General features: G+C 37.0%; 1 protein-coding gene across 2 annotated transcripts in view; it reads right to left on the reverse strand.

Moving 5' to 3' along the window:
• The window catches only part of DNAJC13 (DnaJ heat shock protein family (Hsp40) member C13), a 124621-nt gene that overhangs the window by 23573 nt on the left and 82684 nt on the right, over positions 1 to 18364 (reverse strand). For both annotated transcript variants that reach the window (XM_027061840.2, XM_027061841.2), the window contains 13 exons: positions 17884 to 18085; positions 16469 to 16584; positions 15117 to 15195; positions 13343 to 13478; positions 11735 to 11919; positions 11217 to 11291; positions 9446 to 9565; positions 8307 to 8486; positions 7435 to 7602; positions 5243 to 5356; positions 3803 to 3919; positions 2323 to 2500; positions 825 to 916 (listed from right to left, as the gene is read on the reverse strand). In XM_027061840.2, coding sequence (XP_026917641.1) covers positions 825 to 916; positions 2323 to 2500; positions 3803 to 3919; positions 5243 to 5356; positions 7435 to 7602; positions 8307 to 8486; positions 9446 to 9565; positions 11217 to 11291; positions 11735 to 11919; positions 13343 to 13478; positions 15117 to 15195; positions 16469 to 16584; positions 17884 to 18085 — 1762 coding nt within the window. The remainder of the gene's footprint in view (positions 1 to 824; positions 917 to 2322; positions 2501 to 3802; positions 3920 to 5242; positions 5357 to 7434; positions 7603 to 8306; positions 8487 to 9445; positions 9566 to 11216; positions 11292 to 11734; positions 11920 to 13342; positions 13479 to 15116; positions 15196 to 16468; positions 16585 to 17883; positions 18086 to 18364) is intronic.

The raw sequence follows: 18364 nt of genomic DNA on the forward strand, positions 1-18364 counted from the left end.
TCTTTAAACCAAAATGCAATCTAAGAACACGTTTTACAAATAATTTAGAAACTGCTCATAAACCTGTTACAGCAGTGTTCTTTACAAGTTGTGTTACAAAATGATCCTGGGAGCTTACTCTGGGTTGCCTAGACCATAAGCCCCCTACAGCTAGGGACTTCCTGCTTCTCCCAGAGGAAAAGGCTGCACCAGGCTTCCCATGGGACCAGGGCTTTGATCTCCTGAAGGAGGGGTTTCCAAGTTCTCTTGGACCTCCAAGGCTCATAGGTTCTGGGCAACTGGCTTTCCTAGCCAGCTCCTGTAAAGAGTGTTAACACCCCAGTTGTCTGTCTGTAACCCTCACTGAAAAGGCTCCTTTTGTACTAATCCACAAAAAGGGATAGCAACTGAAGGGAAGGGGCGGTGGGATCTGTCCTCTGAACACAAACCTACAGTGTGTAGCCAGCAATATGCCCTGGTCTCTGGGGACACTGGGAGATCAAGGAAACCCTACCCCCTATTCTTGTCATCTTTGTCTTCCAAGCTTCTCCAGTAAAGCCCAATCCCTAACCCACACTGCATGACACTATACAATGCATCCCAAGTTCTGATGCATGACAGACAATGACCACACAGGGAAGCACCTTGAGTAACACTGTGCAGTTTGCTCTTCAAAATGAATACGCTAATTCAAATTTTAAGACCATATTTACTTGGCTTAATAAGCAAAATGAAAAAATAAACACACATGGAAACTTCCAAATTCAGATGGTGATTAATTAAGGCCTAAACCACATACGGTACTGGTAGGAAAGGCAACATGCTTTAATATAAAATTCTTTTACCTCTAAAGCCAACTGCTGCACTTGACCAGCTCCATGGACTCGGAGAAGAGAAAATATTAACTTAAAGTGTCCAATGCATTCACTTTCAGAGCCTAGGGAATAAGAATAAAAATGTTTATCTTTTATTTCTAAGCAATGTTCTAAATGACAGACCTTCAGAAAACCAATATACACTGTTGTTTACTGGCAATTCTAAGTCTCTGATCATCTTTCCTCAACATTTCTATCATTAAGTGAGTGAAGTTCCTCTAAGCAGCAGTAAATCTTAAGAGGCAAAGAATAAGACAGAATTTCTTAGGTTTGTTTTGTTTTCATTTCCATCCACACCCCTAGACCTCAGGCTAAAAACAATGTATCAAATACACACTCCAAATACAAGTTTAAAAATAAGGGTGTAAGGTGGTATTTTTACTCTTTACCTCTAGATCTTATAGCTACCCCCTCTGCCTAATTATATTTTGGGAGTGTGTGACATCATTTGCCTTTTGGTTTTTAGACTGAATTGGAACTCTGCTGGTTGAGGACTACATCATAGACACCTGTATGCATATACAAAGGACTACTTGCGAAAAGACATAAAACTGAATAGTATTTCTTCCGTTTCTCACCCACCTCAAACCCCAACCCCATATACTTACTACCATCTTGTTGTTAACAGAACAAAAACATTAAACATTAAAATTTTGTTCAGTGTATTTTTCCTTTTACTATATGGTAGTAAGAACACATATGGTGTAATCTGTAATTTTTTGAGACTTCAGAAGAAAATTCACTAAGACTCCTTGACTTAAAAGAGTCTGAAAATATTCCATTCATAGGTTGCTTTTAAATTCATTTTCAAATCACTAGATCATCATAATATATACTGAAAAGAGCAAAAGAGTACCTGAAAGTTAATAAAAATTAATAAAAAGGATTTGGGGTCTTCAAGTAACTTACGTTGAATCTGTATTGTTTTAGGTTTTATATTCCATATCTGTTATCAAAGTTAGAAAACGCTTTCAGATTTTCACGCATGCATCTCCCGGGAGTCAGGCAAGACATTTTTGGAAATGTCCTCTTAAGGTCATTTAAGAATGAAAACTCTCACTTTTTTATTTCAATTTTTATATACCAAAAGCTTCAGTCAGTTTCTCAAAACTATGTGTCAGGCAGCAGAGAAGGCAAATTAGATCACCTAATTAATAAATCTAATTTAAGCACTTATATGTCAACTTATGTCATCAATGTGAAATTTTACACCATCAAAGTTATTCTACCTTTTCAACTCATTAAGACTTATTTTCTTTTAGAGATATGAATACTTCTAAACATGATGCCTTGACCTCTCTTTCCATCCTGTTTATAGGTAAAAATATGAGCTCAATTCTTGTTATGTTATACCAAGTAAACATTATAACCAAGTATACTATTTTCTTTGAGTTTCTCCGATAAAATTGGGAATTTTTAGGGACCTTCTATTTTAAGGATCTTACTGATCAAGGGTATAGTCACACACCTGGATTATATTTTATGACATTTCTCAGAGCCTCCAAAGCCATTTCCACTCTTGGCAAGCGGTCTCCGTGTTGCCCTGACTCCACTTTTGCAGCATGTGTGATAGCCATGAATGTGTGGAGGTACTGGGCCTGGGAGCCTATATAATCCAAAAGACTTGCGGCAAATGCTTTTGGAACCTAAATTGAGTGGAGAAATGTTAACACGTGTGCCCCCAGAAATAATCATTAAAAAACTCCAGAGCAACACCTTCCCCCACCCACTCTCCGGCAAAACCTTCAAGCTATGGAATGATTAAATTATACATACACACAAACATCTATGAATTGGGGGTTGTGGGGACAACACCCAGTTGCATTAGAAAGTGTTTCAGGGCACCTGGGTGGCTCAGGCAGTTAAGCATCTGACTCCTGATTTCAGCTCAGGTCATGATCTTAAAATTCATGAGATCAAGCCCCACATCAGGCTCCGCAATGATAGCAAGGAGCCTGCTTGGGATTCTCTCTCCATCCCTCTCTGCTCCTCTCCCGCTTGCAGTGTGCACACTCTTTTCTCAAAATAAACAAACTTAAAAAAAAAAAAGTGTCCTTTAACTTTTGTCCTAATACATTAGGGATCTAATATACTGCCATTAGGATCTTAGTATAACAATTCTGAATTAGAGTATCTCTTCCCTTTACAAATCAAAGTAATTGATAGTACAATATGTAACTTCTATAGTTTGGTTATATTTTTATATTTTAAAAAATATATACTTATGGCATCAATTCAAGGGACAGTTTTCAAAGAGACTTCACAAATAAATGAACTAATTCTGCTTAACAGCTATTTATATATATTATCGTGATAAATAATATACATTATGGTTTAGTAAATTCCTTTTTTTTCCAAGCACAAACTTTAAAACAGTCTCCCTTCTTCCCTCCTTACGTGGCAACCAACCACAAAATCCTCCTTGTCACTTTCCAAAAAAGTAACTTGTGCTGTCATTGTGACACTCACTTGCTTCTCAAAGTGATTAGGGATCACCACAAGAAATGGCATGGTTTGACCTCATTTTCTAAAAAATCTCTTTGCTTTCCACGGGTATTTCCTTATTGTCCTCTAATAATTGGCCAGAGAAGTACTTCTATCTGGTGGATGATGGAGTGAATGTGTAAATGACCTTGCACTTCCAGGAGAGACTAGTAAGTTGAAGGCATATGCACATGACACAGCTGGGAAGCATTATGCATAAAATATAAAAAATAGCTGGGCGAGGAATAACTTCTTATTCATGAACCCACAAAATCAAATTCTTCAACATGCAAAATAAAGAGGCCTGTAATGGTACCCCATCACATACCCAGGTTAGTATGAAGCATTAGGCAAGGGACAGGTATTTATTATTTCTGAATACCACACCGAGAAATGAATAAACTAGCAGCTTTCAATAACAAATGACTGAAGGTATCACACGAAACTAAAAGCACAGAGCTTACCTCTAGTTGGAAAGTAGGGACTTCATTATATACCCTAACAAAAATCTCCCCTACAATAAGTTCTTTGGCATGATCGCTATAAACAAATTCTGATCCATAAGTTTTGTCACAATCACCCTTTTTAAAAAAGAAAACAAGCTGTTAGTTGTAAATCAAAATCATTACTGTCTGGTTTACAAATCTAACCATATTCAATTTAATAACAGATAAATAGCTTAAAAGATCCATTCCTTTTCTAGAGGAAAAACAGGGTAGGAAACCAATCATAGCACTCAATACAATATTAATGTTTATAATAATATGAACTCTGAAATAGGCATGGAGTTATGTTATTTTTTAGTTCAAAGATTAATACTATAACCCATTTTAAGATTTCAAAAGATCACAGAAGTCAGCCAATGAAGTGTCTTAGAGCTAGTGTTTATAAAGCAAGTATACGACACTTGGTTCTTCTCATTCCACTCAGCAGACATTTGGCCTAGTCAGCTATAGAGTGATGGAGCTCAGAAATGAACACATTTGGACTGGCCTTTAAAAAGTAACACGCTGAATGAAAGTGCTGGAAAACAGAGTCTCTGAATAAAAAAAAGACAGGGTACTGTTACAGAGATTGCCAAACTGAAGAGTTTCCACTTAAGGAAAAGGAAAAAGACAGAAAAGAGGAATGGGAGAGAAACAGTCCCAATGAAGATTCAGGTTGAAATTACACAGAATTTAAGTTGGACTTAAATCATATGTAAAAGTATACAATAAATTGTGAAGTATTAAACAAAGAGAAGATGCTATTATGTCCCTTCTGGTAAAAGGAGAGATGTATAAAAACGTGAGATCTATTCTCCCCAGCTCTGCAATTTTCAAAAGACTTCTATCTATGTAGAGTTCTGAGTGACTATCATGAAATGAGTTAAATAGTTCAGGACATAACAGTGGTGTTTATTGCATAATAACTTCTAAACACACAGACATAACTGTCTGCTAACTCATCAAGTCTCAACGATCTAGTATGTAGATTATACAAGCCTTATCCTTATTGGGCACAGTACAGTCTTTTGGGGTTTTTTGTTTGTTTTTTCATAGCTTAACAGATTCTCCACCAGAAGATGGCAAGACAAGAGAAATCATTCAATTCTGATACCAGAAAGCAACTCTGATATACTCAAAAAAGAGGCTGAAGAGAAGAGTACTTTTAGGTAGAAAAATTCGTTACAATGGGAAGCAGCTACATGTAAACTAAACAGTAACAACCACAAATACAAATGTATCATTAAATACAAGAACACTGTTCTTACATGGACCACATATTAGGTGGCAAAAACCTATAGGCTTAATTAACACCAAATGGAGACACAATAAATACGTTTCTGTTTTGTCAGTACTAAGTTATGTTTCCAGAGAATATTTATAAAAGCTACCCAAGAAATTTATGAAACAATAACATACTTTTTTAATCATGTTTTCTTGTTGGGATTCAAGAAACTCAAGTAGTTCTGCTCTTGTAGAATTGTTCCATATCAAATAGGGGCTCTCTGTGTTGCTGTTAAGCATCTTCAGAATCTAGGGCACAGAATATTACTATTTTGTAACATTTGGAAAAAAATAATTCAACTTATCATTTACTGAAACTGCTGATCACATGCCAAGCACTGTAACAAGTGCCTTAGATACAATGGACCTCAATAATTCTAACAAGTTTGCTGATATCATCCATTTTGCAACTGAGAAAAATCAAAGCTGAGAGTAATCCAGGGATTTGTCCCAGGTCACACAGGCCTTAAGTGGGGAAACTAGGACACAAATTGGAGTCGGTATGACTTCACATCGTAACATTTGCTCTGCTATGGTGAAAATTACATGAGATAGTTGTGTTGAAACATTTAATAAACAGTAAACATGAGCTTAAAAAGAATCATACCATACTGCCTTTACATAAACAAATCAGAAAACAAAATCTGTCTTTCTGAAGCATACTGCTATGAAGGGAAGTAAAACTGAGGAGCAGAGAGTCACTTTAGATTTCCTTGGCCAAACCCGGACTCAAGGCTGCATGAAGCAGTTTTGAAGACACAGCTTCTGACTGCTTAGCCATCGAGTGTGCTTTCCCACTGTTTATTTAGCTCTCCTCGATTAGCAGTGTTAGAGAAAGACTTGAGACTCTCTAATACAAACTTCTTAATTCTACGTTTACAGAGCTCTATACTAGGAGGAGAGTAGCAGGCTATAACACCTTCCTCTTATACAAAGCCATCTAACCTGTTTTTAAAACGTTTTAACTACTAGTTAAATAAAATGATTGAAAAAATACATTCTTAGGAAAATTATAAAACTTTGAGAAATGGCAGTTTAAAATAAGCATTTTGAAAAATCCACATGGAGTTTAGGCCAAGATTCTGAAATGCTACTTTTCTCCCCCCACCACCCCGCCCGACAGTTTATCAACAACCTGTCAGCATTTCTGGAAAGAATGTTTTCAATCAGCAAAATGCATCATGTATACTTTGCATAGAGAAAGTACAAACATCGGGAGCAGTATCTAAAGCTCTTCCCTCTTGCTCAGAGGGCACTGAAAAGCAATGGTCTACACTAAAAAAAGAATCAGGTTGAATTAAAACACAAATGTTTAATAAATTCTAAGAATACTTTACATTTGGAACACTGAGGACTTTTTCCCTTACAAAAGTACTGGATGATCATCAGAGAAAACATAAAAATAGCCTATAATTCAGCCATTCAGGGAGAAGTACAGTTAACATCCACCCATTTAATACCAAAAATGGGATTTTTAGCCTTTTCACTTAAAATACTTTAAACATCTTCTTTTTTTAATTTTTTTTATATTTACTTATTTATTTTTTGAGACACATAGAGAGTCAGAGCACAAGTTGGGGAGGGGTAGAGAGAGAAGGAGACACAGAATCCGAAGCAGGCTCCAGGCTCCAAGCTATCAGCACAGAGCCTGACGCGAGGCTCGAACTCACAAACAATGAGATCATGACCAGAGCCGAAGTCAGACGCTCAACCAGCTGAGCCACCCAGGTGCCCCTAAGCATGTTTTAATGTCTTTAAATATACCTTTAAGGTTTCATAGTATCCTACTCAGTGGGTTTTTATACTTTAATTCTTTAATGCTACATTCTTAGATTGTTTCTCAATGATCCTCACAAAAGAGGCCAAAGAGGCCAAAGAGGTTGGGAGAGCTGTCAAAGTCATGCTTGACTTTTGTCATGAATCCATGTATGTGTATGTATTAGCTTTTAGGATTCGAACTCTGAGTGTAAATAAGTTAGAGCTTGTAAAACCAGACTCTGGGTCTCCTAACTCCCAGTTCTGTGCCCAGTGTGAAACACCATTCCAAGTTCACACTCTTGTCCTGTCTCTTCATGACTCAAGGTTGGGAAGAATTATGGTAGGCTCCAGAGCAGAGAAACCTGAAGTCAATCTACCCCTGCAGAAAGGGTGGACTTGTAGAACCGTTACCATCAATCCGCAATAAACTGAATTTCCTGGCTGAGAGAACAAAGGTGAACACTTTCAATTTTTAGGTTTCCTACAGCAATAAACATTGCTGTGTTCCCCTCCTATTTAAAGGATCTTGCAATATTCATCAAAACCCAGGCTATCTCTGAAGCACGTACCTCAGTAGCACTAACTACAGCAAGTTTTCTAGCAACATAGGGTGTCAGCATGCCAGCTAAACTTTTTCTTATGGTTGGATTTTCTGGGGTCGCTTGTTCTTCAGGCAGGTATCCTCCAAGGCGACTCAGAGCACGGACACTCAATTTAGCAAGGCTGTTGGCTACTTCCTGTTACAAAAAATATTAATACATTGAAGTAGGTATGTCATCTTACATAGGTAACATGGTGCCTTTATAAAATCAAAACTGTATGGACCGTATTTAAGGCGCAGAAAGGAAGTTCCCAACACTGATGTCGGAGAGTTCATGCATTAGAATGTACTCTTCCATTTACACAAAAGAACATCAGAATATACATACTCAGTTATAACCATTACACCATCTTATAGATAACTGGAAGAAGTACATGTGGGGGTAGGGTGGGGAGTACAGTAGAGGTAGGCAGACTTGCCTGCTAGAGGAACACACTAACAACGTGAGTAATGAAGGTGAGTGACTAAAAAAGGAGACAGAGAAAATATTCAAGGAAATGAGGTTAAGTATTCAAGTGCCTGGGGGAGCTAGCCCCAATAGCACCATTGTATTTCTCTGTGATATACAACCATAATTTTGCAATCATAAAAATGATTCTAGGTAACAGAAAAGATTAAGTTATGTGCAGTATATGCTACTATAAATTCCCTCCCCTTGAATCCTCATAGCATAAATGGTTAAGATAAAATAAGTTCTGGGACTTAAAGAGCTATAAATTTAGTTATCCAGAAAAACAGTTCATGTCTGGGGCTCTGTACAGCTAGACCTTTGCTTTGCATTATTCAGCATTAACCTATGGTTTGGGTTTAAATTCAAGACTAAAGCAGTGTGAAGGTTACCTGCTGATTTGTTTCTTCGCTTTTCTGAATGCCACTCTCTTCTAGCGTGTAGTCATAATTAAATAGATAACCAAGCAGATGCCACAAAATTCCAGCCTGAAATAGGTGTGTCTGTAGCCAGAAATCAACAGCAAAGGAACTGACACATTCTACTCCAAGAGCGGCCACCCGTGGAATACTCTGAGAGATAAAGAATAATGAAATTAAAAAAAAAAAAAGCTCCCAAAAGAAATTGGTTATGAATGTACGTCAAGCTAGCCATCTTACTGCGCAAAATGTTCACCTCTCTTGTATTTTCAATTCCAATTTAAATCTGAATCCAATATCCTTTAAAGTCTAAAATTAAAAGTGACCCTGTGATAAGACACTGAATTGTTTTCGAGGCTAGTGCTCAAAGATTCGGAAATATAGTTTTCTCCATTTTTTGTATTCTAATTTTTAAAAATAGTGATAAGGCATTACAACTCACATGCTAGGGTCTTAACTGTATCAGAATTATCTTTAGTGCAGGTGTATGGATTTACTTCTTTACATCAGAGTTTGTATTCTCATTAAACACTTCGAAGGACATCATGTAAATATACTTAAGAGATTTTCATCAGATTTATTAACTCTAGATAACTTAGTCCAGGATCGGCACCCCAATCCTATTCAATTCCAACAGAACTCACTCCATCCAGTTATCTAAGAAAGCTCTCTCTCCTTCCCAGTCACCTACTTCACCTACACTAGTTTGACGCTAATTTGCCTCAGCAGTACAGGATTTGGAGGAAATATTAACTTCTCAGCAACCCAAAGCCCTTCCCACCAGTGACTTGATTGTTACAGGTTTCACATGGTCCTTTACTTGCATTAGATTCATTTACTCTGGTCTCTCATTTCTTCTCTGCCTCTCTTCCAATGTTCAGATGAGACCCACTTCCCTTTACATGTCACTTTAGTCTTATTTCTTATGGGCCACCATAGGAACTAAAGCCTCCATTTACACCAAGGGTTCTGTGAAAAATGATTTTAGAGATCCAAATAATGCACATAAAAACAATTCTGGGAAAACAGCTTATGTATAAATTGGGGACTGGCTATGTGACAAGAACACCCATTGCCTACTGCATCTAGAAAGCATTAAAGATGAACTCTACCTTGCCAAAATATAGCACCCGACAGAGATCCTTGATGATGCCAGGCATTTCCGTGATCTTCTCTCGGCATTCTTCAAACTGAGCGGCCACACTGTAGCATTTGCTTATGTGTCCACACACCTGCATTCAACACAACAGAGCAAAAACAAAAACCAAAAAAAGGTTCACATGCACATTCCTTACTTAAGACACCAGAAATCAAGTCAGCAGAGATTCATGAATAATGCTTAATCCTATGTATGATGCTCCAAATTTAAAAAGAACATTTCTACTGAATCACTAGTAATTCTGGCTAAGATTTCCTCTATATGCAGGGTGGGCAAACCATGGCTACTGCAGTGCATGGGCCAAATTGGCCCTGGTTCATTTTTGTATGGCCAGGGAGCTAAGAATGGTTTTTACTTTTTCTCAAAAAAAAAAAAAAAAAAAAAAAAAAGAGTATAAGTGGGGTAGGGGCAGATAAAGAGGGGAGGGAGAGAACCCCCAATCAGGCTCTGCACTGCCATATCGGCACAGAGCCCAATATGGGGCTTGAACTCATGAACCATGAGATTATGACCTGAACCAAAACCAAGAGCTGGATGCATAACTGACTGAGCCACCCAGGCACCCCAGTTTTACATTTTTAAAGGTTGTTAACACACACACACACGCGCGCGCGCAAGAGAGACTGTAAATAGCCTGACAAAAATATTGATTTACTCTCTGGCCCTTTATAAAAAGATGTCTGCCAACCTCCAGTTAAGGTATTTTTGTCCAACTTATTAACACTGCAGAACTAACAATTCTACTTATTTACCACACTTCAAAATAAAGTATGAAACTAAAAAGCTTGTACTCATTTAAGTGTTTATATTTATTTTTGAGAGAGAGAGAGAGAGAGAGAAAGAATCAGATGTGAATGGGGGAGGGGCTGAGAGAGAAGGGGACACAGAATCTGAAGCAGGCTCTGGGGTCTGAGCTGTTAGCACAGAGCCCAACATGGGGCTCAAACCCACCAACCACGAGATCATGACCTGAGCCGAAGTCAGACGCTTCATCAACTGAGCCACCACCCAGGCACCCTGTACTTGTTTGTTTTATATTCTAAAATTTGCTAGCATAAAAAGGACCACACAAAAAGATGCATTCTACAATGATCTTAATGAATTCCTGATGGATTTTTCTCTCAATAAGTTCAATTATAACCTTAACAGAAAAAAAACAAACTATAGTGATGGATTATTATATCTAAGATGACAAATGTTAGGTGAACCTGTGGTAATCATTTCACAGTATATGTAAATCAAAGCATCATGCAATATGCCTTAAATTAATACAATGATGTATGCCAACTGCTTCTCAATACAACTGGAAAAACATGACTAGAGATGGGAGAGGGAGGTAGAGAAGGAAATTATGGAAGGAGCAGATGGTAAGTGAAAAAAGAATGGCAAAATGACAAATGTTTGTAAGTGGATGGTGAGGATATAAGAGTTCATCATACTATTCTCTAAGGAAAAAAAAATCAAGCCACTAGATTCCACGTGATTTAGTGTAGTACTTAAGTGTGATAAAGAAACCAATAGCCTCAGTATCACCTGAGAATTTGTTAAAAGCATATTCGGTCCTCTACCCCAGAACCACTGAATCAGAAACTATGGGCAGCAGCCCAAGTAGGGGTCAGCCACCCACGTTTTCATGAGCCCACCAAGTGATTCTCATAGAAGTTCAAGTTTCAATTACTACTGGTCTAGTGTAACTGTCTTGGAACCACACATTTTAGCCTCACCTGTACTGACATGTCACTTGGTTTACTAGAACGATTCAAGACAGCCACACAGCGACTAAATGCCTCCTGTAACACCTGAAGAGAAAGAAGTTATCCATTAATCCCCCATTTTGACTTGAAGTCTGAAAAGTCTTTTCTGGTAGGAATAAAATATTAATGACCTTTTAATGTTAGATACTTGGTAAATAAATGTTTGCTCAATTAACATTTGTTAAACAAGTAAAAGATCCCTAGAAGTTTTTTGTTTTTTTTTTAACATTCCCAATAAGCTATTTTGTGAGCAGTTAAGGTTATCAATTTTGAATCAAATACTTTCCATTTCACATTATGAAATAAAGCTCCATTTCTACCTTTAATTTTAATGCTAGAATATGGAGAATATAACATGTTATTTGGTGGAATAAATCAAGGTAAGAAATTCCATCAATTGTACTTGGTGAATTCTCTATTGCCAAAAGTCATGCAATGTGCCTCAACTAGCTTGAAGAGAAGGAAGGACAGAGGTCATCCCATATTACCTCAATTCCATTCTCCCTCCTGAGCTCTTCAGCATTGAGGGCCGAGCAGTTGACGGTATGGAAAGCTAGCTCTGTAGCAGCAGGCAACAATGGTGATTCTTTTGAGAACAGGAGGTCATCTGAAGTTTCCATTGTTATAGTCCTAATTAGCATGGGGTATCCTGCATATTTATAAGGCTGTAAATCTGAAATAATCAAAAGTTAGTGTTGGGAAAACAGTAAGCAAAACAAAAATTGATTGTCATGGTTTTAAGTTAATTCTGACACTATGTTCAATTGTGTTCCCTTAAAAAAAATGACAAAATATTTAACATCTTAAATGTCTCCTAATTCTAGTTCATAAAAAGAAATTAAACCTAGTATAAATCCCTTGGATCTTTCCTTTTCTAGCATACTTGTTTGGCTGATTTCTCTAAAATTTTTCTGCCCCCAAAAAGATTATTTTCTGGTAGATTAAACTTTACTAAACTTAAGTATGTAGTGGTTTTGATCCTTTGCAAAATATCTACTTTCTGCATTGTCCACGGAATCTTTGTAACTTTTCATGTGACCGCAGACAGCACAGACAGATCAGGACCCCACACCAGAACTTATTTATAAATCCCCTTTGGGAAAAGTGGGAGGTGCAGCCTGAAAAAACATTATGACCTTGATAATAAACCAATGGTGAGCCACAAGTGCAACTCTAATATAGTTATTAGCCATTAAAATGTAACCAATGGTTTGAAAAAGACTTGTTTAAAGTCATTTTGATTAGTGGTAAATGCCATATAACTAAATGCTTTACAAATGTGTTCTGTTCAATTCATATGCAAAAGTGAATCAATTAGTCACTGCTCTCAAACTGCTAGATCCCCATGCTGTCCCGTGTAATACTAAAACTGCAATCCCACTTGTCTTCAATTACCCAACAGTCCTGCTTATCTCAAATCCCCACTGTCCTCTCTTCCTTCTCTCCCAACATCATCCTACAGAGCAAATGGGTCTCCTACTCTTGGCTTCAAGCCAAGTTCAGTTCCAAAGCCAAAGGACACCTGCAGTCTTGAAACTAACTTCCCATCCCCAACAAAGCCTTTAAAGTTTTCACTTTCCTGGCTTTCTAGTTATTGTTAACAGCAAATGGCACTGCAAACATGCTGGAAATTCCCAATAACCTTGTACTGTGAAATCATACCTATTCTTCTACAATCATGGTTTGCAAACTATCCCATAGGATCAGAGGGTTTTGAGAGCTACCACAGGAAATGAGAAGTATGAGAAAAGTATATGATCACATGAAAAGTTTCTATTGGTTTTAAAGACCAGACCATTCTTTAGAAGCTTTTAAAGTTATGAACAGGCACAAAAAGCTAACGTCCTTCCAGAAGGAGTAACAAAAACGTGCTGGAAATGCAAAATACTAAAAAACATAGGTAAGAAGTGGAAAGTATAAAAACAAACAACATTTTGGCCCTTCCAATAGAAAACTGCTCTTTTACTCTAAAATGCAATTCTAAGAATCTTACGCAATAACAACTCTAAATCTATTAAAATATACTGTAGAAACAAGTAACATGGTAGATATCAGCTGGAAGGTAAATTAGAATTTGAAAATAACACATGCTTTACCTTCTTTATGACGATTGAAGAGGATGCTCTGTGTTTTCAAAATTAAAATTATGTTCTCTGGATCTGGCCCATCCACTATTTTTGCTGATTTGGTACATAAAAATTCATAGGCTTTATTTACTTTTTCAAACATATCCTGTATATGACCAAACGTAATTAACTTTTAGTGTGGAAGATCTCAAACCAAACAGCTGGTCTGTATTTTACCAATAACTTCTTAGTTATTATTTTGTTTTTTACATTAAGGAATTCATTCCAATTGTAATCTAGCTGGTACACTCAAGGTGAAACCTACCCGCCCCGCCCCGTCGCCAAATAGCTATTTACTGACCTTAATACCATTACTAAAAAATTCTTCTTCACTTGGTTTATACCATATATATCATATTGAACTCATACATACAAAGACAGTTTCTGAGCTATTATAAAAATAATAAGAGCTGTTTATGGAGTACTGCAGCAGGCATTGTACTAAATATGCATTACAAACATTATCTCATTTAATCCTCCAAACGTCCATATGAAGTGTGAACAGTTATATCCTCATCTAGGGTCACAAAGTCAACTGGTGAAGGGCTAAGACTTACACCCAGGTCTGACCCCTAAATCCATGTCTTAAATGACAACACCATATTATGTTCCTTGATCTACATGCTGATTCTTGTGTGTCATATTGTTTTACTACCATAGCTTTATAGAGTATTTCAACATCTGGTATTAAGTCTAGCAATTTAATACTGATTTAAAAATTTCTTCCTATCTTGACTGTTTTCTCTCCCAGATGAATCTGAATTGCTACACATTTCTCAAAAAATCCCAGGCTTTTGATTTAAAATGTCTTAAACATATAAAAGCAGTATCTTTTCTTTAAAAAAAAAAATTTTTTTTTAAATGTTTATTTACTTTTGAGAGCAAGAGAGAGAGAGAGAGACAGACAGACACAGAGTGTGAGCAGGGGAGGGAGAACCAGAGAGGTAGACACAGAATTAGAAGCAGGCTCAGGCTCCGAGCTGCCAGCACAGAGCCGCCAGCACAGAGCCTGATGGGAGGCTTGAACCCATGAACCGTGAGATCATGACCCGAGCTGAAGTCAGATGCTCAACCGACTGAGCCACCCAGGCATCCCAGCAGTATCTTTTCAATACCAAGTCTTCCCATTCAGGAGTAATGTCTGTCTTTAATTAAAAAAATGTTAACCTTGAAATCAGTGGAAATTACTCCAAGTTTCTATCAATAAGCTATCAGTCGTAGTTATAGAAATCATACTGTGTGATTTCATCTTTTATGTAATCTTTCTTGGCATTTTAGTAGGAAGCTGAAGAGGCAGGATCAGGGAATACCACCACCAGGTAACTTTTAAGTCTGATCCAAATTTTCCATTTTTTCAGTTAGAACAATATGAAGTTGAAGGTCATTAGAAAAAAAAAAAAATCACCCAAAGCAATTCAGATGGTCATAACGTCACCTACAAATTAATTACATTCATCCACATTCTTAACATTCAATTATTCATGTGACTGCCCATTAGACTTAATTCTTAGACATGAGAAAATATCCACTAGTTACTAGTATAAGGGCAGTCCTTCTGGTAAACTGAGGGAGGACCATTCATGCACAAACCAGGGGCATATGGGCCACAGGTTAATGTAACATACACTGGGCATTATGAGGCGGGCACGAGCACAGAGAGTGAATATACCTTTTCTCCACCTAAAACATTAATAGAGCAAAAGGAAGTCAACCCAAAAGTCCTAATTCCAAAGGTAGTACATACCCTCCCTTCTGGATTCTTATCAGGGTGGTACTTCTGTGCAAGTCTGAAGTAAGCTTTTCTAATCTTGCTCTCATCATGCCTGTTAAATAGCAAAATTATTTTATGAACAGAGTAAGGTACAAGAAAAAAATTTATATAATCATTTAAAATGATACTGTAAGAATCTTACTTTTATTATATATGATCACATATTAGGCATCAAATTAAACCCAGTAAGATTCAAGTAAGAATTTTTTTGTAATGTTTATTTATTTTGGGGAGAAAGGAAGAGGGACAGCACGTGTGCGCAAACAGTGGAGGGGGAGAACGAAGAGGCAGAAGATCCAAAGTGGGCTCTGTGCTGACAGCAGGGAGCCCAATGAGGGGCTTGAACTCATGAACCGCAAGATCACGACCTGAGCTGAAATTGGACATTCAACTGACTGAGCCACCAAGATGCCCGAAGAGTATTCTTTACATACAAAAGATAAAACCTCAATGTTCCCTATGGAAGGTTATCATTCACTTCAAATCACAAAACTGTATTTGAAGAAGAAAATTTTTTTCCAATTTTTCAAACTGTCACTTCAAACTCTGTAATTTTAAGTAATATTGACTATCAGCCTTGCCAAAAATGTATAAAATGTATAAAATCAGACTTAAGAAAATGTCTTTTAAACCACTTTTCTCTAATATTATCTATTCTACTATAAAAACTTCACTTATATATTAATGAAGTAAATGCACACTCTTTCCTATACATCTTAGCGTCCTAGATATGTTGCTACCAAATCTATTCCTCATGTGTAACACAAATAGTAGGAGGAAGGGGGAAGATGAGTATATGAGTGACGACCATGTGGCAGGTACAGTGCCAGGTGTTTTACATTATTTCAGTTAATAGAGAGTAAAACCTGTACCAGCAAGACAGAAAAATGTTAATTCTAACAAATTTGTAATAAATGATAATCACATGGATACAGTTCCATATGGTTATTCCCACAGGTGTATACATATCAAAGAATAGGCAAAAAAAAATGTAAAAACCGTTGTTTAATAACTCAGTCTTTGATATGAATATTCTAAGGCAAGTAGGGGCGCCTGGGTGGCTCAGTCGGTTAAGCATCCAACTTCGGCTCAGGTCATGATCTCACGGTCCGTGAGTTCGAGCCCCGTGTCAGGTTCTGTGCTGACAGCTCAGAGCCTGGAGCCCATTTCAGATTCTGTGTCTCCCTCTCTCTCTGCCCCTCCCCTGTTCATACTCTGTCTCTCTCTGTCTCTAAAATAAAATAAAACGTTAAAAAAAAAAATTAAAAAAAAAATATTCTAAGGCAAGGCAAACTTTTACTATTACAATACTGAAAATAACTCACGGGCCCTGTCCTTGAGGGAGATTAAGCACTTCATAAGCATCATCTATTGACATTGTAGGAGGCTTCTTTTCAACTTCCTTCTTCCAGGCATCAAGAGTATCTTTTAGAAGCTTAACCTTAAAGACAGAGGATTAAAATTTATATCTTTTATGAAAGTAAAACTATTTCAGAATGTAATTATAAATTACAGAATTCTTGTGCTGTATTTAAACTGACATTTCTGGGCTATCCAACTATTACGGTTTTCTGAAATACACATAACCAAAGTCACTGCTAAATAAGTAGCAGGGTATCTGATACAGGGCTACATTCCTCTCTTTTTCTTATGTGGTATTTTTATTCTCTGACAATTTCTGTCTTTACTTTTAATTGTTAAAGAAATGTTCAGAAAGCACCGAAAATTTTGAAATTAGTGGATACATTGCAGTAGGAAAAAAAGCAGTATATGGTTACATGCTTCTCAAAGTGATCTAATGTAATTACCAGTAAGCTGACATTCAAACAAATCTAAGAGACAGTAAGTAAAACCAAGAGAGTCTGGGTAGCAGGTCAGAAGAAGAAAGCCAATATTTACTGCATGCATTTATGCCAAGGAGCTAGATGCTTTACAGACTGTAGCAGACTTAATTCTTGTACAAAATTTCATTAATACATGAAACCATTCAGATTCTTTGAGATAGCACCATGTTTCCCACTTAGTAAGTGGTAGAACTGGATTCAAACCTAAGTCTGACTAAAAAGCCCATACTTTTCTATTGCATGCTGAATCCATAACAGATAGCAGAGACAGCTAGCTGTCTTTATCTGGTCACAATAAAGAGGCAATGCCTAAGATGGCAACTGTTCTGAAATCTTTTGATGATAAGGATAATGGTATAACCACTGCTATACTAAAAAACCAACAGGGGCACCCAGGCCCACTTTATTCCAGGCTTCCAGCAGATATCCAAGGGCTCAAGTTGGAGGGTTCCCAAGGGCACTGTGGACAGGCTACTATATAAAATAGTAGGTCCCACTTACTGCCTCCTATGTGTGCCAGGAATCATGCTATTTTTCATATGAATTCTCAATCTTCCCAACCACGAGATAGTTGCTATTAGTAGTAGTACTGTTACTGTAACGGAGGCTTAGAGAAATCAAGCAATGTTAAATACACCTACTCATGGCCAAACTGAGACTCAATCCCAGACTGCCTAATTCCAATATCTGCGAGCTTACTCAATATGCTATAAAGACAAGCTTCTATATTTGGGATTTATCCAAATTTTTACATTACACTCAGAGGTACACAGTCCTTAAATAAGAGGGAACATTCAAGGAAGCTATTATCCTTATCAGAGAAGAAATAAATACCCAGGAGTGATTAGAAGCTATTTTTACAGTTTGAGAAGGCACAAATTAACCTACTGACTTACCGGATCTTTAATGGGCCAATCTGGAAACCGGAGTGTATCGCAAAGTTGTTTGAGGTAATAAATATTACAAAATAGTTCATTTTCTAGTTGTGGATAGTTGATTACTGGGATGGGACAATATTGATAAAGTGCTCTTGTGTTACTCTGAAGACGTGGTGTGAAATCAGCAAGATGGGCAGCAATCTTCTCTATCATGAGGCGTCTACAATTAGAAAACTCTGAGCATTATGAAAGGATTATTTTATTAAAAAAAAAAAAGGTTAAGACAGGTAATCATGCACAATATTTACGTGGATCTTCTTTAGAGTAACTCAATTATTGGCCTAAAATGTGTGTTTATAAGAATGTTACTGAGAATATTCCATACTTGTTATGTAAAAAGTCTCAATGGATATAAACTTATTTATAATACTTATCTATAAGGACAAGCATAGAGCAAAAGGCTGATATTCCCAGTCCTTCCAAAAATCAGTCATTAGAA

This window comes from Acinonyx jubatus, chromosome C2 (genome assembly GCF_027475565.1).
Source record: "Acinonyx jubatus isolate Ajub_Pintada_27869175 chromosome C2, VMU_Ajub_asm_v1.0, whole genome shotgun sequence".
NCBI lineage: Eukaryota > Metazoa > Chordata > Mammalia > Carnivora > Felidae > Acinonyx > Acinonyx jubatus.